Source organism: Calypte anna, chromosome 3 (assembly GCF_003957555.1).
Source record: "Calypte anna isolate BGI_N300 chromosome 3, bCalAnn1_v1.p, whole genome shotgun sequence".
NCBI classification, from domain to species: Eukaryota; Metazoa; Chordata; class Aves; order Apodiformes; family Trochilidae; genus Calypte; species Calypte anna.
This window is the reverse complement of record NC_044246.1, coordinates 30,055,620-30,077,979: the sequence shown is the minus strand read 5'-3', so window position 1 is coordinate 30,077,979 and position 22,360 is coordinate 30,055,620. Positions and strand designations below refer to the sequence as shown.

At 35.5% G+C, this 22,360-nt stretch overlaps 1 protein-coding gene across 1 annotated transcript in view; it reads right to left on the bottom strand.

Annotated features, from left to right (window-relative positions):
- The window catches only part of SYNE1 (spectrin repeat containing nuclear envelope protein 1), a 304,753-nt gene that overhangs the window by 209,927 nt on the left and 72,466 nt on the right, over positions 1-22,360 (bottom strand). Inside the window, exons 7-15 of the mRNA XM_030446636.1 lie at positions 21,306-21,484; positions 19,640-19,836; positions 19,392-19,501; positions 9,451-9,558; positions 8,537-8,674; positions 7,277-7,441; positions 4,039-4,151; positions 3,325-3,493; positions 148-244 (exon numbers count right to left, since the gene is read on the bottom strand). Coding sequence (XP_030302496.1) covers positions 148-244; positions 3,325-3,493; positions 4,039-4,151; positions 7,277-7,441; positions 8,537-8,674; positions 9,451-9,558; positions 19,392-19,501; positions 19,640-19,836; positions 21,306-21,484 — 1,276 coding nt within the window. The remainder of the gene's footprint in view (positions 1-147; positions 245-3,324; positions 3,494-4,038; positions 4,152-7,276; positions 7,442-8,536; positions 8,675-9,450; positions 9,559-19,391; positions 19,502-19,639; positions 19,837-21,305; positions 21,485-22,360) is intronic.

The window sequence follows — 22,360 nt, the reverse complement described above, 5'->3', positions numbered from 1 at the left end:
TTCACAGTTAAAGAAGATTCTTCAGTAAACCAGGGGATACTTTTGTTACTTATAACAACCCCGGGACAGAGTATTTGCTGAGTTCTGGTAAAGGAAGCCAAACCAGGGAATACTTTCAGGTATGATCTTCCCTACATTGGCATTTACCTGATCCTTGTGCTTTGGCATACATTTCAGCTGCTCTTTTCAGCACCTGGTAAGTAACTTCATACTGCTCAAAGAACTTACTATTTTCGATAACAGCCTGAAAAAAAAAAAAATATTAAATTACAACAGAGATATATTAAGAATAAGTTCCATTAAATTACATCAGGACAGTGATGAAAAGTTTTAACTTCATTATTGCTCCATTCATTTTTTGTCATTATAAAATAATATTTAATTCATCATCATAAAATTATATTAAAATTACAATATATAAAGAATATATGTTTCACTTTTTCACATTAATAGTGTGACAGAGTCTATCTTTTCAAATATAGTTTATATACTTTGCATATGGAAAGATTATTAAATATGTTCTCCTTTATTTCCTTTGTAATTAGTAAAAATAAGCCTAGGGAAACACTGCACAAAGGGTTGCTTTTTTTCCAAAGTGTTACACAGTTCTTTTCCTTTGTGAGTGGTGTTTTAGCTGTGTAATGTGTTATAGTGCAATGAATAATTTATCTGGAAATACTTTGGTCATAAAGTTATGGGTCCTTATGGTTTATGCCTTTTTACCCTCTATGGCAAATGGCACTTTTTTCAGAATGCTGATTCTGAATGCCTTACAGAAATGTTACTTCCTTTAAGTGTGATATCCAATTATATCTCAATATTATGAAAGCATATTATATATTGCATTACCACTGTTAAAAAAGGGAGAAAAACCCTGTTCTCTTACAGGGCTTTTATATTGATTTACCTAATGTACTTATCTAGAGTTCTGGAAAGGTTTCATAACTTATGGTACCTCCCATGTCTCCTCAGTTACATTATTGAAACATGAAAAAACAATTTTAGAGATTAATCTGTCAGCTAGTATATATCTAAAAAAAAATTCTATTTTAAAACCTTTTACAGTTGCTATGTCAAATCACCATAGTTATATAGCACAAAATTTAGAAATATATTTATAACCAAAGAAGTTAAAAGGCAAGGACAATCAGAATTTTGCTCTCTCTACTGTTAAAAATAATAATCTGGCACATATAAAGAAGTCCATGTTTTACCATGAAATCTGTGACACACTTTTGACTTTCACTTTTGCCAAATCCCTACATACAGACATTTTAGCCTGAACCAAAAACTGCAGGACTTCATCTGAGAATGTAAAAGACGATATCACACTATTTATATAAAAATGATCTCCAGAGGATTTGTAAATATTTTCAAAAATTAAACGTAGACCTTTTAGTGGAAAAAAAACCCTGTTAGCCATTTGACAAGACGCCTCAATCAAACTACGTAGTTTGTTGTTGTAGTAGTAACCAGGATTTCCATTACAACTGAGATGTTGGTACTGTGTATTCTTTAGCTTGATGCTGTACAAATTATGCTACCTCTGCTTCTGTTATAGAATCATAGAATGGTTTTATATGAGAAACAAGTGAAAAGATGGGAAAGAATAACAACCACAACTTTCATTTTTAAGCACAACACAAATATTTTCCAGGAATATGTTCTCATCCAGATCCTAACTACTGGATGTTCCTAGAAAGCAAAGTTACATTTTTATCTTCTAATATACTCACTGACTACAGACTGTGTAGACTGATTCAGGTACAGGTTTCCTACATAAGATTCCTAATTTACTGGAAGAGTAACACTTGGCTCTTGGCCCTGAGAAAATTGCTTCCAGGTAAGCAAAAACAAATAAAGGCTCTTTCTATCACTGGACACCTGGAAGGAGCCAGATGTCAAGGCCATCAGGAATGAAACTAAGCTCTATTTATCAGCTTGTCCCCGTTTATTCATTTTGATATGATGCAGTTTCATAAATGATGGAAACAAGAGTAATTGAGGAAATCACAAAACAACATGAATTCACTACTTAAGGTTCATTTTAAGCAAAACAATATAAAATAATGTCAAAAAAAAGCCAAACTATCTGCTTCCTTATTATTATTTCCTTAGTCACTTTTTAGTAGTTTTTGCATCAGTCTTACAGAGTATACAAAAGGACTCCTAACTAGTGAGAATCACTCCATCAAACTATGTTATTTAAAATAAACATCTGAATTTTGGAAAGCTTGTCTGAACCAAGGCTTAGCTTCTGGTTTTTTTCTTTGTCCCTAAAGCTGCTAAAGTTTAAACGTAGAAAGGGAGAAAAGTGAACAGAATTCAATTCTCATTTTTTGGAGGAGCTTTATTGAGTCTGAAGTTTTTTCCAAAGTAATAAAAACTATCAGTCTGTGGGGGCATAGGAAACTTTCTCTACACAGTGTCCTGTCTCTGAATGGTTCAATAGCTGTACAAATTCCTTCCATATAGAATTTTCCTCTGGAATTTTATTCACATGGATTCAATAGAAAGGGAAATATTATTTATAATTTAAATTTCATTTAATTAATTTTATTTTAAAAATTATTTAGCCCACCCCTGCTTTTGAAAAAATCCCTCACACTCTAATGTAGAAGGAGCAGCAGTGATAGCTTTATATCAGCCACCTGACACTGTGAGTGGGGATTTAAAAAGATACAGCAGCATAGAATGAAAGAGAACATATCAAGGAGCATTTTTAAGTCAATAGCTTCTGTTTCTTAGCATGACATACTGATGATGCAGACCATCAGCAATGTCTTTTCAGAATGGAGTAGGTTTTTCAGAAAGTAATAGGTTTAATAAACTAATACTGAACAAGAGAAACAAAAAAATCTTTAAAATAATGAAATTATTGCCCTATCAGTGCAGCATATTGAACAAGTACACAGAGGTGGCATAAAAACTTTTTTTTTTGTTTTGAGGACTTAAAAAAAGGATTGTGCAGTCCTCCCAAACCAAATCATTCTATGATTCTTTCAAAATTAAGTTCATTGGAACTGATATCTAAGGTAAGTAAAAATCTAGGATTTGAAACCTCCTGATATTCTGAGTAAATAGTTGGCAGCTGGAATATTATTTCTGGTTTTGAAGAGAATAATTTTAATTTTTGGCCTTTCTGACTAAAATTCCTCCCTGGGGAGGATGGATTCAACTCAGAAAAGATATTCCATACGAATGCATTCAAAGTTGATGAGCTCTAAGACTCATTTCTGTTTCTGTCCTTTTATCAATTTCCAGCAAACTTAAATATGAATATTTCAAAAATAATTTCAAAGGAAGACAACAACCCCATCTTACAATATAATTTTGAAGAAGTAGTTCCACCGACTCCCGTCTTCCATATTTGATGATCCATGATTTTAACTTGGATTCTGCGAGGACTAAGAGTGATAGTAGACGGTACTTCAGTTCCAGAAACTCCATCTTCAACAGATGGAGCTCAGATGAAGAGACAACAAAATTAAACCTATAAAATGAATCACACTATAGTAAAATACAGTGATATTCATTTTTGCAGGACAGACTGAAAGCTTAGTGTCGGTGCAGGTATTTTTCTACTCTTTCAAATAATTCAGAATCTATGAAGATTTAATTATGCATGATGATCATTGGGATAACTGCTCTGGCTCAGCAAATTAATTACATTTTTATTTATTCATAGAAATCATCAGGTTACATCTATTACTAAGTTTTACAAAGTCGTGTTTCTTTTCTTTTTTCACATGCATCCCGGCTGTTGTTACATAACATTTCTTCTAGGGACAAGCAATAACAGGATCAATGTAAAAAGTATTCCCTTTCAAAACCCAAAGCTTATTTTGATTCTCATCAATCTTTAATGCATCATGCTTTTCGGTATAATTTATGTATATTCTAGGAGGTTATTCTTCCCAATTTTTTTCATGCTTGCCACTCTGAAACATAGTGATGGTGATTTCTACATGAAGAGGTTAAAAACCAAAGAGCTTGTCTTTCATTCATGAGGTTTTTGTTTCAGATTGAAAGGCTTACCTCTCTGCCATATCTTCTAATTGGTCCGGGGGAACAGGGACTCCGTTAACAGACCTGGTCCTGTGGATCTCATGGAATGCCTTTTTGTTACCATCTATGTTTTTCAGCAAATCCTGGTTTGATTTCAAGAAAGAGAGAGAGATTGAGAGTGGAGGGGGGGCAGAGGGGGGGCAGAGGGAGGGGGAGACGGAGAGAGAAAGAGAAAGAGAGAGAGAGAGAGAGAGAGAGAAGGCTCACAGTAGGCTATCCAACTAATAAGCACAATTTCTAGCCTGCACTGATGACTCAGTGTAGTTAACTATTTGATCAAGCTCTCACATTTGCATGCAAGATTTGCATACCACATTTGCATACCACGAAAGCATTTACATCAACTTGAATGTTTACATAGGGAACTCCCCTATAAAATGGTCTGCTAAAGCTATGTCCAGTAATTATGGAAGATTTTAAAACAATAGATGTACTGCAAAGGTTTAACAAAATAAGAGCTCTTAACTGTATTAAATATTCCACAAAATGCAGTCTGCAAATAATCTAACATTACAGCAGCACAATCTTGCTAAATTTACTCTTAAAATCTCTGAAACAGATACTGACCTTTATTAAATATAGATTCAAATTTTCTGCAACTAACCTACTCCACTATATATAGGCAGAAGATCCACAGCTCCTTATGTAAGCACGTATTCCATATTGAGTGAACTTTTCACTCAAACAGCATCAAAAGATTCCAGGATGGCTCCGTATATATTGCACGAATGAAGGCAGACTGTGGTACCTGACCTGTATTCCTGCGTTAAGAACAGGAGCAGCAAAAATCTTGCAGGAGAGCACATTTCAACTGTAACTAAGCAACACCGCTTCAAACGGTTTCCTGGAGATTACATATTCCAATGAATGACTGGCAGTACTCTTCCAGGAGATACCCTGACACGTCAAGTCCCCAGTGGCTGAGAGGACATAGAACAGTGGGGATTTCACTGCACAGAGTGAGGATTTTACTGCTCAGAAGCCGGTCGGCAAAGGAACTCATACAAAGGATGCTTTTCTCACCTTACTGAACAAAATGTAGGTGTGTGCACTGACCACACGACTACTGATTACTGTGTGCTGAAGAAGGGTTTCTCCCTAGTCAATACCCAGTGTCTGCACAGCAGAAATTAATGGTAATTCACTGGCACAGCTCATGGAGCTGTCTCACCACCCCCATCAATCCAACTATAATTTTCCACTTCAGCCAACACCTTTTCATGGAGAGGAATGAGCTAGGCTTTCTCAGATTCAAGTGATGCACTGAGTTTATTATGGAAAAAACTTTACTGAGGGTCTCCTGTGACTATCATGCTCTCATGAAAAAGAAAGACCTGGGACAAGTATCTCATTTAGTGGCACTTGAGACATTGCCAGACAAATAGGAATGCCCCTAACATGCCTTGATAAGTCAAATAAAACCCAGTAGTTTCATCCAACATCAACTGGAAGCCCATGAAAACTGCTACCTAGTGCTTTCATTAAGTAGAATTTTGCTCTGCAAAATGACCATTTACAAGCACAGACGTTGCTTTTAATTCTTGATCTTGGTGGCAATTTTAATTAAAATAAATTTAAGTGCTTCCCTTATTGTGTGAAGGTTTGTCCAAATAGGTCAACACATTTTTTATTAGCCTTAAAATGGCCATAAGCTATAAATTTCACTAAAATAACCCCTTGTCATATGAGACAAAGATAAAGAGAATGCAATGACGTTATCTGAACAAAACCATACCAAACAAAGCTCAACAACTTCCTAGGCAACGAGGACTGAAAAAACCCCAACAGAACATTAAAGCATTTCTTGTACTATCCAATAGCATGTTATGATTCATCAATGCGAATCTGAGTGACAAAAGAAACTCCAGGAACAGATATAATTACACATGCTTCTCTAGGTTTTTCCCATCCCATTCCCATGGGAAAACTCTCATGGCAAAGTAACCTAAATCAAACTTTATTTGTTGGTGTAGAAATCCCTCACCACAGCATTTCTAATACAAAGAAAACACAATGTAAGACACATAGTTTTATATTTCTTATGAATATATCAAAAGGAGTTCTGTACAGTTCACATTATATGCTAAAAAAAAGTGTTAGACTTGCTTTTTAAAAATGAATGTCAAATATTATGAATCCTGAAACATTTGATGTTAACAGGATATGCAATGAAATTTAGCATTACTAGACACAAGACCTTGAAAGAAAACAATACCACCCTTATAGATTTTAATTTTTTTTTTTTTTTTTTTTGGCTAAATGTTACTAGTCACTACTTAAGTTAGAAGAGCTGCCACTGTTATAATAAGGAGTAATCAGAAGATCCAAATGATCTTCCAGATAAACTACCACTGCCTGCCACAGCTGTTTCAAAATCACCGTGAAACCTATCAGCTTTTCACTACATGGCATTACTTTCTAATAAAAATCCCCATCCTTTCCCAAAGCCACAAAACCCCAAACTGCAATCAAATAGTTTTGCAACTATTACAAGTATTGATAGAGAAAAAAAGCAATATAAAATACAGCCTTACTGCTACAAGTGCAGCCTTTCTATACATCATCTTTTTCCTTTCTGTCACATCCAGTGATTCAGTTTCTTCTATCATCTCACCTACAATTTCTGTCTATTTTTCTCATACATATTACATAAATGCACAAACAAAGATCACATTTTTAATTTTAAATCAGAACTTGAACTCAGCAAAGACCAATGGAAAAGTTATTTAAATTAATCTTGAGAAACTTCCTGCTTACCACAACAGAGTGGACTTATTCATTACAACACTATGAAAATTAACTTCATTCTATTTTCCTATATCAGCAAGCTCAGTGTGTTTGCTTTCACCCTCCAGTTTCAACTACTATGTTCATATTCTTTGAAACATGTCCCCAGTTTATGACCTCCCTATGGATTCTTACCCAACAGAAATCCTAGAAAAGGGAACACTTAGAATAGTAATACCTTTCAGATAGAAGAAGTGGAAACATTCAAAACCAACTTTGGATATTGCTTGTATGATACATAGATATCACAGTTCAGGTCATCACTAAAAGACATCAAGCCTTCACTAAAAAAAAAGCTTTAGCTACCATGAATATGCTGCTACCCACAGAAACTGGAATTAATAGTCTTGTGTCAAATGGATTATTTGCAGCTTTAGAACCTATGGAATATAACACAGAGAATGAATGCATTTAGATCTACCTTTAGCTGTTCAAGCTTCCGGTGTATTATATTTGCTGTTTCCTCATGAGCTTGTTGAACAGTTACTTCTTCCCTCAGAGCAGCCTCTGCTCTATAGAGCCAAGTACCTATGGTACCCAGGGGTGCAGGAAGAGATTTATCGAGGTGTATGTGCCAATCAAGTAGCTGGGAAATAAAAGTAAGAGGATTGAATTTCCTTCCTTGCTTAATTAGACAAACAAATATCTTGTGAAAAATCATTTTATACTCTTAAAACCAAAATCCCAAATAACAGAATAGGTTTGAGACATAAACAAAGGTACCTTCGCATTAGTCTGAAATTAGAGCATTCTCACAGCAACAAAATCTCTATGAGGAGTCACTGATTCATGTATTCCTCTTCCAGAATGGCAATTGAGGAACAACTGACAAGCTAAAGATCTGGCATTTCTTTAGTTAATGGTCACATCAAGGGATATGACACCTTCTTCCATCCAATGTATTTTATTGCATAAAATAATTTTATATCTATTTTGAACATTTTTTCTATCTGCAAAGTGCTGATGACTCTCAAAGGAGTGTGGAGTTGAGAATTTAGAAATAAAATACTCTGTCTTATTTTGCAATCCCAGTTATGGGAGTGACAAATAATGAAAATTATTTCAAAAGTCCAGAATAATTTCAAGCAGATCTCTGCTAATAAGATAACATTTAAAATCCATGATTATACACTAGGTAATAATAGCTTCCTATTCATGACAAATGATAAAACTTGCTTGGGATTTTTACACTCAAATATCATGAAATCACGATCTCAAATACTACTAATAATTTATTAATACTGAAACCTGGTTAAAACAACATTAAAGCCTCATTCATTGATAAAGTGTAAACCAGAAAGTTTTATAAGTTATGTTTAAAAAAATTTATATTAGAACTACTCTGATAACTCTACCAATTTACATTAATACATTGCATTTTGAAGGGGCATTGTGCATGATTTTCTTTTAATCAGCAAGTTTCAAGCTCAGCTAAACACTCTTAACACAGTTTCAAATAAAAGGAAACCTCAAAGTATAGTGCTTTTCTTAAAGGTCATAATCTGACCGATAATAAAGAAAGGTGTGCAATAAGTGTCAAAACAAATGCAATGCTAGATATTTGGTCCATTTTTAGGTTCCTAATGCCTTATAAAATCAATAGGAAACAAGAGTCTATATTATTTTAGATTCTGATCCTTCATTTAATAAACAGTATCTAGCGTAATAATTTTCAACTTACCCTAGAAGAAACTCTCTCCCACGCTTGCTTCACCATAGCTTGATCAAGTGATAATTTACCATCTTTCCTTAATGACTGGGTTGCAAGTTCAATCTGTTTCCTTTTTAGCTCATATTGTACTCTGAAATGCTTAAATGACTGCACAAAGAGAAAATCAAATCAATGTAGCACAGAGCCAGAGAATGACGTTCTTCAACATTTGTGCAACCTACAATAATCTTGGGCTGATAGAACTCTTAATCCTTCCCAAAAAAGGAGTAAACTATAACCTTGTGTATTTACATTGGAATATATTTTATTAAAGATTTTTGAAGACTGTAGAATCCTCTAAGTAAATAAAGGCAAGAGCTTTATACTTTCCTTCTGTTATCAGGTGCTTAAACCCTATGTGAAAGGAAATATTAATTGAACAGATAAACCAGCAAATGGATGAAATGCTACCAAGGACAGGCAGTAGCTGCTTTTAGAGAACAACAGCCAAGCTTCAAGACAAAACTCGGGCCAAAATTTGTCCTGCCAATTAAGACACTAACCTTGGAGAACAGGGTTAAAAAGGAAGCTCTTTGCCCTGTCCTCTCCACCTGTCACCTCACACAGCCTTCAGTGATACCTCCCATCTGAGCTGCATCATGCGGGATCTGCAAGGACTGTACAGACACATACTCACTTCTAACTAGGACAGTCCTTCTTCACACTGCTAGAAAAAGCTCTGTGTTAAGCAAACCATCTGTGCAAGGCTGGAGCTGACATTATAAATCCTCTACCAACAAAGAGCATGACAATTTTTGTCTTTATTTCTTTAAACTACAGTGTATTGACTTGCATATATACAGACTGCATAAAATACTGCAGTACATGGTACAGATAATGATGATAATAACATCTTACCATACCAATTTTTCCCTACTGCTTACCTGGTATTTCTCCTGTAAGCTTGTTTCTGCCACCTGTGCTCGGGCTAAGTCTCTTTCAAATTGTTCAGTCCACACTTTTAGCTCCCTGAGCATCATCCTGTCTTCCTTCTACAATTTAGTACAAACACAAATACAGTCCAGAAATTAATATCTCTTTAGGAAGTCAGGTTCATTAGTTGTAGTGAAAGCCAACAGAACATCTGGACCGATTCCATCACTTATCTTCATACAGTCTAACTGAAAAACACTTCCTGAGAGTAAAAGGAGAACTTGGCATCTAGACATGAGTTTTACAGAGGTGAAATCATGATTATTTGGGACATTGCACTTTCTGAGATATTCCTTGCAGTTTTCATCTGATGTTAAATTAATGCTAAAGTCCTTTAAATATATCTCAATATCTACTTTTAGTCTTCCACATATCTGCAGAGACAACTTTCAGTAAAATTCAATCAAACTGAGACAGGAGAGGATTTTATAATCTTTTATAATTTTAGATTTTATAAGCTCTTACCAGCATTTTATTATCTGGTTAGCTATTGCTGGGGAAAAAAAAAACAAAAAAAAAATTAAAACAAAAACGTTATTTTCTGAGTGACTTCAGGGCCGTCTTTGACATCAAGGTACAAGTCCAGAATCTGGCAAAATATTTTTATAGATGATACTTTAACAAGGAAAATAAAAAGAAAGAACTGAAATACATTTGTATTCAGCTTCTTTATCTCCCATACCATTTTATGGCTTTGAAGAGCAGCTTATTTGTTTAGTGTCTGTCTCAGATTTCCAACCACCGAACCATATGTGCTGTTGTTAATCAGAAGCTATTCTTTGAAACCAAAGAATCCATGTCACTATAAAATTTGTCAGATTTATTACAGCAAATGCAACACCTCATAATATGAGTTAATCACCTAAAATGAAGGATTAAGCTTCAAGCATTACGTGAGAGAAGAAAGATTGGACCACTTTTTAAAAAAGGATAGCCACTGAATGAAAGAAACCAAGTATTTTTCTTTTAAGAAGATACCTTGGTTTGGGGAAGGAGCTAGTCATGGTTTCTTTCTTTAAAGGCTGCCTCAGACATGTATAATATAGCTTCCCTTGGTAATTTAGACCTATTGCTTCCTTTCAGTGCAGGAAAGGACATGATCCCCAGGAAAGAAACACTACTAATTCTCTTACTGACCTACTCAGAACAGCAGTAGTTGGTTGGACAGAATTTGCACAACAGACTATAAATATCACAGATGTCATATCTGCTAGCTTGCTAGGTAAGTTCTTAGATGGGTAATTGCAGTGAGGTTAAACTTAATATTAGAGCCATCTTGGAAAAAGGTTGCTATGGCTCATGTTCCTGTTCTATGACATTCACCAAAAGCTTGTACCTAAGAAAGAGTATAAGATACATATATTACATTTCCCCGCTCCAGCTATTTGCAATGATGGGATTTCCATGACTGCACATAGTGTCCCAAGAAGCCAAGACTCCTAGTACTTCTAACTTCTCAAACTACTTAAATATAGAGCAGAATGAAATTCCTACTCTTCTGGTCTTACAGTTGGCTCTGTGTGTGGAAAAATAGCATCACGAATCTTTGAGATAAACAGCAAAGCCTGAATTACTCCCCTATGAGTAGAAGAATGTAAAAAGAAACAACCTGTCCTAGGTGAACCTGCTCTGGTAGGTGGACCAGATGAACTCCATAGGTTCTTTCCAACCTCTAACATTCTGTGTTATTCTGTGATTCTTTTAACTCCTTCAGCCATCAAAAAAACTAAAACCCCAAACCTTAGTACTAAGTGCACTCCACTCATTAAAAGTTATAACTTTAAATAGGCTGCAGAGTTCTCTGTTAATATTTATCTGTCAGGTCCATAAATGCAAAAGTAAACTATTCACCTTAATGGATTGAAAGTCCTATAACAATACTACTAACTGAAATTTTAAGACATTCCTAAAGTCAGGAAGAGAATAAGTATGTCAGAAAGTTTTACATATTGCTTTTAGTCTGCATTATAAATTTAGTTTTGTGAAACTGACTTTTATTCTTCTATGTCTTCTGTTCTTGTTGCTGAGAAGCACCTTGCTAAGATAAATCTTTGTGAGTGCACCTGTTTGGCTGGAACTTTTCAGTGTGAAGAAACATTTTATAATATGTAGAATTTGTAATTTTTAATATTTTGTTATAGAATACCCTTGAAATCAAGAACACCTCTTCAATACCTGAAGATTGGTTGGACTCGATGATCTCTGAGGTCCCTTCCAACCCAACCTATTCTATGATTCTATTCTATGAAGATAAATAGTACAGGAGCAGCCATACCTCTCAAACCCCATGCAGTTTCTCTGACATTTAGTAAGTGAAAAGGTCAAGTTAACAAGTGGCATTAAGTCATTTGATTTTTGGTTTTTTTTACTATTTAGTAAGACAATTTTTTGTTTCCTTTGTTGGATGTAGATGCCTTAGTAACCACCCACTTAAATGCTAGTACATTAAACATTAAGCAAAAATACCTAATAAGCATTTTATCTATTCATACGTTTTCACAGTTTTTTAGTTCATCGCATCATTTATTGCTTGCAAGCTTGGTTCTGTGGTCCTTGGTTGATACAAAAGCATTTTAAAGTCTCAGTTTGTGTTACTGACATAAAAATTTACTATCTTAGACACGAAGACACTCATCACGAACATCCTCCAGGTTTAATGAACTACCATTTTTAAATAACAATTTGCCTAAGTGGTTCTTAGACTCAGTAAAAAAAATACCTAAAGAATATTCTTACATCTATGTAAACTATTTTCTGAAGACTGCACATTTGAAGCATCATACAGATTAGAACATAATCATTAAATTTTATCTAAGATAATTAACATTGCTTGTGCTTTCCTCAGTAGGAGGATCATTGATCTCTGATCACATTTATTTATACTTATCTAAGCCACTGTGACTTATTTTCTGCATGAAATTTGCAAACAGAATTTAAAAATATTACTTTATTCTGACACCATTCTGTCAGTATTTACTGATTTGCAGAGATGAACAGAACTGGAACACTCAGCTGATAAAGAACATCAAAGAAGGTAATTAGAGAAAAATGTTTGAGAGTTCTAATATGAGAACAGGGTAGGATTTAAATTTACAAAGAAATTTTTCAGCCTAGACTCAAAATCAAAACATTATTTTATTAACTGATATGACAGAGTTAATTTGAAAATTATACAATAGAGAATCCTTTGGTATTTGAAAAGTTAAAAATACACACCTGTGTTTCATGTTAAATATTATTATGGACTGGAATGGTGTACCTTTTTGGGTCCTCTAATATGTAATTATACACCAGCTGAACTGTCCAAATTCTTAGGCACAGGCAGGATAGAATTTTCAAAAATTAACTTTTAAATCTGAAACAAGTTCCCTTTTTTCAGGAATGTTGAATAATTACATTGCCCGAGGAAATGTAAATCTTTAAAAAATCTTTAAAAATGTTTATACATCAATTAAATCTATTATGTTATTCCTTTTGAAAACCATGGCTTATATATGTGTCATGGACACATATGTGCTACTGCAACAGGTTCACTGACAGCACTATCACAGATGCATGGTGGATGCTGAGCCAAGCATCATTTTTAGGGATGAGCTATTAATGACTCTCTGTAAAATCAGGCAGTAAATTACTGGAAGAGCTCAGAAAGCTATTTTTGCAGCTGCTGCTCAGGAAATCCTCTTACACTGAAGAACTCTGCTGGCATAAATATGTTGGAGATGACAGGATTATCTTCGGAATTACTTGCTCATCAGAGCATAAGAAAAGAAAGATTTGACATCAGAGGGATCTCTTTGAAGGAATGTGCTACCTCTATAGTTGAATGAAGAAACTGACAGAGCTTTTACCTCTTCAGATCTTCACAAAACCAAGCAATGCACTGGGGTTGTGTAGATCAAGAAAGTACAATAAAGTCCTATTGAAAGTACTCAAACTTATTGGAATGGATTGAGAAGATGGGAAAAATTTTCCTATCAGTATTAATCTTCACATCAATGTGTATCTCTAGTTTTATATATATATATATATATATATATATATGTAATGAGATGAACCCTTGATCATACATATTTAAAAATATCCTACTACTTACATAATTAAAAAAAAAAAAATCACACACAAGTTATTGTGGAATTAAGGTAATTAAATGGATTGGGCCAAACAACAAACACTATCGACTGACTGCAGTGACAACTGTTACTTGTTTCTTAATACAGTGACTTCTGCAGTCTTCCAGTTTCACCTCTAAATGTTCATTTCATATTCTCCGTTAGATTTCTGAACTTCTCTCAGTTAATACTAGAAAAATTATAATTATCAACATGACCAAGACGATTAAAAAAGTATATTTTAAAAAACATTTTAATTTATGTGAAAAAGTACATGTAATGCAGTTATACATGAATGGTCTCTCCTTCTAACCCAGTCTACACATATAACTTGCATAATCACATGTATAATCTAGCACCTACTCTAAAAAGCTGAAGACATACAAAAATAGCCATCTCAAGTGAGATTAGATTATTAGAAACATTGATCTATGACCTATTTTTTTTATATATTTGGAGAAAATGAAAATCAGTCTGAGATTAATTATTGGAAAATTTACTTATTTTTATAATATTTCTGTGAAATTATTTGTAAAATGAAGAATTAGGTTGTTACAATCAGCTCATGTAAGAAACTATATGTTCACTACTTATTCACTTTGCTTGGAAAGATTAACCTTAGCCTAGCAAACAATATACATAAAATCACTCAAAATCTAATGTCAATAAAGTGCAGATAAAAACAGGTAACAAGCACAAAAGGTCCAATCCAAGCATTATTTTGGAACATTTTACCCTTATGTCTTCAATATCATAAAAGAAATCACAAATATTGGGATTTCTTGAAGTTCCTAGCAATACAAAACAAATGGGAAAAGAAGAGGAAGCAAAACAACACATATCAAAGAAGCAAACAAAATAATTCAAAGCAGGTAGAAAGTCCAGAGAGAATAAAAGAGCTGCACTCTAAGGATCTACTTAAGATATTATCAGGTTCATGTGTCTGTATGATACCTAGTGAAGGAGTTTTCGTATTAAATTACTAGTCTCTAGATGATTTATTTTATCTTGAAAACCAGTTACTTACCTTAGCATAACTGTGATTCTTTGAGATATGCTCACTACGCAAGTTCATATATGTGCATAGCTCGTTCATGCATGAGATATTGAGTCCCTTTTAATTCTAAAAATGCACATGCAAGTAGCTGTTCCCCCTGGATACAAATAAGGAATAACCTTCCACCATTACTCCACCTTTTCCAATGCATATTCCTTATGAAATGAGCACTGAATCAGGAGGGAAGTTGAATAGAAATTTGTGTGGACAACCTCTCTTGAGGAAACGCAGTGTCAGACGAGTTGAGTCTGGCAGGGGCAGGGGGAGAGGGTTAAATTTTGTCCTTGGCCTCCCATCAAAAACAACCCAGACATACTCCACTCAGAAGTAGGATTCTTCTAACTAAATGTAGGCGTCTGGAACTGAGATAGTTACTCTTTCCATTCTTTTTGACAGAAAAATCTGTTTCATTTAGCATCTACTGACCAACTAATGTCATTGTACAGCAGACTCTTGACACAGATCTGATAGATTACACCTTAAAATGCTTATTTTTGGAAAAAAAGAAAATGACGACTCCAGGAGTTTAAGGAATCAGAGTCTTGCCAAGTTCTCTATTCCAGCTACCTGGATTCCACCATTCTGTCATACATATTTCTTTATACTGAATTTCAGTGGGAAGACAGCAAGACTAAGAATAGGTTAATTATGCAGGTCACAAAAACATAAAGCATGTCTGGATTTCTTTCTAATAAACAACATTTTTATCTATCATAACACCTAAGGGAATGATTCAGCTGAGCCAGTTTTAACTCTGTTGAAGTGCTATGTGACACAAACGTCCACAAGAAAGTTTATTTAGGACATCATCTTAAGAAAGATGCCATCTGGACAAGTGTCTGACTCTTGCTGTTTACAGGTGGAGTGTTGATACCTAGCTTTTAGATTCTTAAAGATGTATTATTTCCAACCTAAATATCTAAACTGGACAAATAATGCAGAATTCCTTAGGAAAGGTTTATGGCAGAATGGATATTCCAGGTCAGTAAGGGGGAAGAAAGAGACAACAGATACTGCTATACATTGCACTGTTAGCTATGGTGATCGCAAGCTCATCCAATTCACTTACATGATTTCCAAAAAACATAAATGTGTTTTGTTTGGTTGGCTGGTTTTTTTGAGGGGGTTGTTTGGTTTTTTGTTGCTGTTTTGGGGGGGGGGGTTTGCTTGTTTGTTTTGTTTTGTTTTTTTAATGCATCAATTTTACATATTTGGTCTCATCTTACATATGTTTGTATACCCAGAACAGAAACTTGTAAAAGTAGAAGTGAATTTTCAATCTGAATGGATTACATAGTTCCACAATTATCTCATATCTGATTCACTGCCAACTCTGTGCACCAACAAATACTTTTTTCGTTACATTTTTCCAGTCAAATAATTTAGCAACATGGGTATCAAAATTAATTAGAAAAAGGTACTTAAAAGGGTTGCATAGTCAAGACAGTAAGCTGCCATACTATGATTCCAAACACTTACTTCTATCAAAAAAAGATTTCTGTTAAATTTGCAAAAATGATAAGTTTATGAACATTGGCTTATGTAATAAAAACTATAATTCTTGCTCATATGAACCAAGTCCAATTTTCTATATTTTTTTAAGGAATTTAAATCTCCATTCTTGTATGATGCTATTAGAAGAGAACATGTGTCTTCACTTGGAAAACCTCTACTGTCACTGTTTCAATTAAAAAAAAAAAAATCTGAAATATATCAACTGTGCCCCTAAATATTATCACAGCTTTGTAGAATCACAGAATGGTTGAGGTTGACCTCTGGAGGTCATCTAGCCTAAATGCTCTGCTCAAGCAGGGACATCTAGAGCCTGTTGCCCAGGACCATGTCCAGATAATTTTTTAATACCTTCAACGATGGAGACACCTCTCTGGGCAACCTGTGACAGTGTTCAGTCACATGCACAGTGAAAGCATTTCCTGATATTCAGAGGGAACCTCCTGTGTTTTAGTTTGTGAATGTTGCCTCTGGATCTCTCACTGGGCACTACTGAGAAGACTCTGGCTTTGTCCTCTTTGAACTCTACCTTCAGGTACTTTTTCATGGTAAGACCCTCCCGAGCCTCCTCTTCCCCAGACTGAATAACCACAGTTCTTTCAGCATCTCCTCATAGCAGAGATGCTCCAATCCCTTCATCATCCTTGTGGTCTTCTAATATGCCCAGGCCTCTTCTACTGAGGAGCCCAGAGCTGGACATAAGATATTTGATTACAAAATATTTGACTGATTTTTTTTTTTAATTTTCTAAAAATTATTATTTTCTCTGGAGATACTGTATAAATATGGCATGCAATACGTATGTCTGTATATTTTTAAACTGGATTGTAGTTTCAGCACTAGAATCTCCACATAAGTATCATGTAATATGAAAGAGATTCTTATTTTGATAAGGCTTATCTGGGAACCTTGCTTCATCTAGGTGTCCTGCAGTAGTCATGCACTGTAGTGTAGGATCCACTACACTGCCTCCTGGTTTCTTTCTCCTCCTCTCCACAACTCTATAAATTATCATTTGTTGGTATTTGTATATGATAGTCTGCCAATCCTTCCATGATTTTATTGAGAACTAATCAAATATCTTAAAATGAAAGTTTGGAGCATGAGAAATTAGATTTTTTGTTGACAGATTCTCCCTGAAGTTATAAAGAAAGCAAGCAATTGCAACATAAGCTTCTTTCTGGGGTAAAAGACAAATACAAAAGTTTATAGCAGTGAAAGATCATAGCATGCCAAAAGCTTAGCTATTTGAGAGCTTCTATCTATCCAGTCTCAAATACATGGTGTGGTTTTTCCTATATTTTGCAGTGCTTCAGGGCCAGTGCCTACTGGAGCTCTTGGAGTATGCTTACTGGTCTGGATCCATCCAGATCTCTTTTCCAGTCTCCTATCACATACCATGTGGTCATCATTTTGTACCATGACCAGAGGATAAGGAATGTTAAGTTATAGTGGACAGGACTAGTGAGTGAAATAAAGAGCGGACATAGGTGCCTGATAGGGATGAGAAGTCTTCCAGAGATGGATTAGCAGAATTCATATTAAAAAATCTGAGGCTGCCACTGCTGTCTGAACTGGAGATTCTGATGGAGAATTGGAGTTTGTCTCAAACTGCCAGGCACTCACAGGTGTGAGAAAGAATATTGTTCTTAAGAAAACGGAGAATGGTGACATTAGACATTTCGTGCAATGTCAGACCCTCTACTTTCTTCTCTGAAGAAGAAGAGTTTCTTCTCTGTTACTCGCTTCTGCATTGGTACATGCAGGTGACCAGCAGATTTATCAAAATTCACCTGGTTTGCTACAGGAATAACTTGCCAATATCTAGGAAGAAGCAATGGCCTTGAGCTAAGCAAATTAAACTGACAAGTTTGTGTTGTTTCACTTCCTAGTGATTCATCAGGAATTCTGGAGGTAACTCAGTAGGTTCCCTTTCACAGCTCACATGTTATCACTTCTGTGGCCATAGCAGAGACAGGAAGAGTGTGGAGTGGCCGAGCCCTGCATTCTCCTGCATTGTCTCTGCATAAAGCTCAGGAGAAGGCAACAAGGCTTTTTGCTCAAAATCCAACTCCAGCACAGGCAGCAGACCTGGCTGAGACTGTTGGCAGCAGACACTGCATTGTGTGCCATGGTATGGAGACCATGGGACTGCCTTAGCCTGCCACAGACCACAGCATGAGGTTTCAGTGATCATTCTCTCTGCTTCAGCAGCCCCACTGCTCAGGGAGATGTTATGGTATTGGCATATGTATCCTCAGACCAATGTTGCAGCAAGGAAAAGGTAAAATTCCAGTGCTCAAGAGCTGGAATCAGCATAGCTAAAGGTGCTTTAGCCACACATAGCCATAAGGAAGAAGATAACTCCCTTCTAAGCTTTTCTATAGTTCTGTAGGGAATGCAAAGAAACATACACAGAAAGTGCTTCCTTTTTCTCTCTTGCTGAGGCTGAGCAGATTGTCTCAGCAGTCTTTCCTGTGCTTGCCATGAAGAAAGCCAATGATCAAGATTAGGAAGTGAGTCACGATCACTTGGCATCACCGAGTATAGGCATTCTACTGCAAAACCAATGCACCAAAGCATACACAAAGAAAAAACAAATCCCACAAAAAACCCCAAGCAACAAACAAACAAAAAAAGACCCAAAAAACCAAACAACCCACAACAAACCCCCCACGACTGACAACTATTCCTCAGATCAAATAATTAAACATAACAGTGCAACAGGAAGAAACACGTTTCAAAATTGTAACTGCCTCCGAAGCCTAAAAGCCCAAAGAATACATCTCTACAGTCTCTTGGACAATTCTTTTCTTATCCAGAAGCCCAGTGTTATAGAAGCAGAAGTAATACATTGCTTCAGATAACAAATTACTATAATTTCATTGTTATTATGCTTCAAAATCTCTAAGAGAAGTTAAGGATCCATTGGTTTGCTACAATTTACAAAAACTCTGTTCTTTTTGACACCTACTGCTGAAAATAGGAAAATCTCTGCAGGATCACCATTCAATTTTCCATCTACTGGCAAAAAATCTGCAGCACTGGTTCCTTTATTCTCAGATAAACCTTCCCAGTTTTATTATTGTGTTTGCTTTTCACTTGAACTGCCCATCAAAAGGAAACCTAATAAATCATAAGAAAGCTATCAAATATGTTTATAAAGTCCCCCTCATGATAAACTGATTTGTATTGTTATGCAAGAGAAACTTACATCATTCTCCTGCACATCAGTCACCGTATGTTGAGGATCAGGATAGTACTTCAAAAACTGGGCTACATAGGTCATGATAGACTTTTCATCTGGCTTGTCAACATCCACATCTAGGTAAGTAGAGAGCACAGTAAATTAATTTTTATCTGAATGGCACAAAATGCTGCTTAAATGTCTAAGCATTATAAATTAGCACATCTGATTTAACCCATGTTAATTCAAGTGTTTTTCAACTACACATTAGGTACCTTCTGGATCAAGGAGCCTTGGAATTCCTAGTTCTGCTTCTGCAAGAGTGAAGGCTTCTTCCAGGTTTTCTCTATTTGACCTTCCCCTCACTTTCTCCATGTCCACTAAATCTGGGCGGATCGCATGAATAACGGAATGAAATGCAACACCGCTCCTCCAGCTTTGCCCAAAATCTTTGATTTCAATTCCAACTTGCCTAAAAAATATGAAAGGAAAAGAAGTGACTTGCAATAACATCAGGTCTCATTGAAATAAGGGAAAGGACAGGGGGCTCCATCCCCTGGTCACCCATCATTAAACAGAAACCACTTGCTGTTCCTGCAATGCCAGCCAGGTTGACTACAGTGCCATCCATCTACTGCAGAAATTAATTTTTTCCTATGAAGATTCATGAGGATTTTTTCAAATACATACTGTATTTGTCTGTACAGTGGGCTTGCTAGTGGTATTTTTAAACAAAGTGCACCAAGCCTATCAAGGTTCTTGTATGACACACATAGAATATGTGGATGTATGCAGATTCACTCACTATTCTATCCCTCACTATTAAACACTTCGTATATACCTCCATTATAACTTCTGAAGTTCAGGTAGGTACACTGGTATCAGACTAGAAAAAAAAATAATCAGTGTGCATTGAGCAGTTATCTTTTAAAATGAAAGCATGAACAGTGATATCACTGCTGTTTAGGTGAAAATGTAACACCTAAATTTCTTGATATTCTTACCAAAAGCATGGGTAATACTATAATTCCATACACCTAGAACACTTATGTGTTTATTTAAAAATAAGAACAATTTATCAAGACATAACAATGTACAGTGACAAAGTAATCAGAACTTAAACACACTTCTGATTGCTTCTTTTGAAAATGCTGGAAAGTGTGGTGGTCCACAGGCTCCAAGACTGGGTTTTTTGGTTTTTTTGTCTGAGCATGCAAACTCCATTTGGGGGCCCAGACACAGGTGGTATTGCCAATGTGGACCACTTTCAGTTGTCACTTTCTGAGAAAGGTGCTAAATTAGACAGTACTCCAGTATAAATAACTGTATTCTACCTACTTATTGGAGAACTGGAAAGAAGTCTGTATCTTTAGAACTTTCAATTTTTTGGAAGCAGAACAAACATGGGATAATTATACTGAGTAAGTTAATACGTGACAAGAAATAACCCCTAAATAACTTGGATTTAAAAAAAAAAAAAAATTCAGAGCAATATTACCTTGTATCACAAAGCTGCAAAGGATATTCATAATATTTCATCATCTTCCTTTCAACAGCAAATGCCAGAATTTAGTGCTCCTACAAGCTCTGTCACTAAGGAATGCTAAGTTGGCGTGGGACTCATATTGTCGCATGGAGTGTTTTGGCAGCAGGACTAATACGTTGTCATTCAAATATCTAATTCCCCTTTTAGTTCCTCATTCTGTTGGAGATAATCCCATTCCTTATTCAGAAATTATAAAATATGATTGCTTGTAAAATTAACACAGATAATTATTACTTGCTTGTTGTCTAGTGGTAACATTTAGCTGCCTCAATTGTCAAAATTAATATGATCACAGAAAGATGCTACACATGAATACAGAGCAAAAGGACAACCCTGGCCCAGAAGAAAAAGTTTGCACTTAAAATGTAAACGTAGTTAATCTGTAGCTTTCTTACTTTGCTGCTGTGTACTGTATCCATTTTAACAAAGCTTTCCTGGCACTTCCTTGGACCTTGGTTACCACCTTCCGTTTGCTCGGAGGACTCGCAGTTTCCGAACTGACAACACTCTCCACAGAGGAAGCACTGCTAGACAACGACTGCAGCTGTGGGAGGTTGCTGGTGAGCTCCTCAATCTGTGGGAAAAAAAAGTTTTAATGCCTGCCTGTAGATAATCTTAATTCTCACCAGTTTCATTTAGGTGAAGCTGGTTTCATTCGTTTCCTAATGCAACTGACAAAAAGAAGTGGGATAGAAGCTCTGATTTACAGGCTTTGTTTCATTTAATTGTATGCTAAAGTATCTTCAAAAATGCTACTGTATGTGCTCTGATGATGGTCTTCATTTCAGAAGTCCTAAACATCAAGCAATCGTTGCCTTTCTTCAGCTAGCACAATATGCAAGTGTGTCACATAATCTATTATGCCAAATTACCATTGAAATAGGGGAAAATGGCTTGCATTAAGCTTGAATTCAAATTATAAAACAACCTGCTAATTTCAGAGGAAGGTCACTCAATTCAAGAATGAATGTAACCTAAATGATCTCATTTGGGTAGTTCTTTATTTACCATGGCCTGCTTAGGCATAATTTCAGTCGAGGGTTTGCTTAGAAGTACCTTGTGAAAGAACAGTGGATACATGTAGGCAAAGTGCATTACTAGTGCTTCTTGACAACTGATGACAGTCATTCCCATCATGTGTTCCATCAAGTGAAAATCATTAACTCTTTTAAGAACATTAAATTAACTAACAATCTGGTTCTTTAACGTGAAAAAAATATATCCGGAGGACATTGAGATATTTTCTATTCTGTCTACCCAAAAAAAAAAAACCCAACAAAGTTTTTGTGACATTACAGAATGAGTATGTTACAATGAGAAACAAACCTCTCATGCATTTCTGCTCTCACTTGTTAAAATGATGTATCCCTTTGTGACAACTAAAGCAAACTTTAAAAAATGACCCAAGTAAAACTGATACACAGAACCAGAGCTTCAGTAACACTGAGAA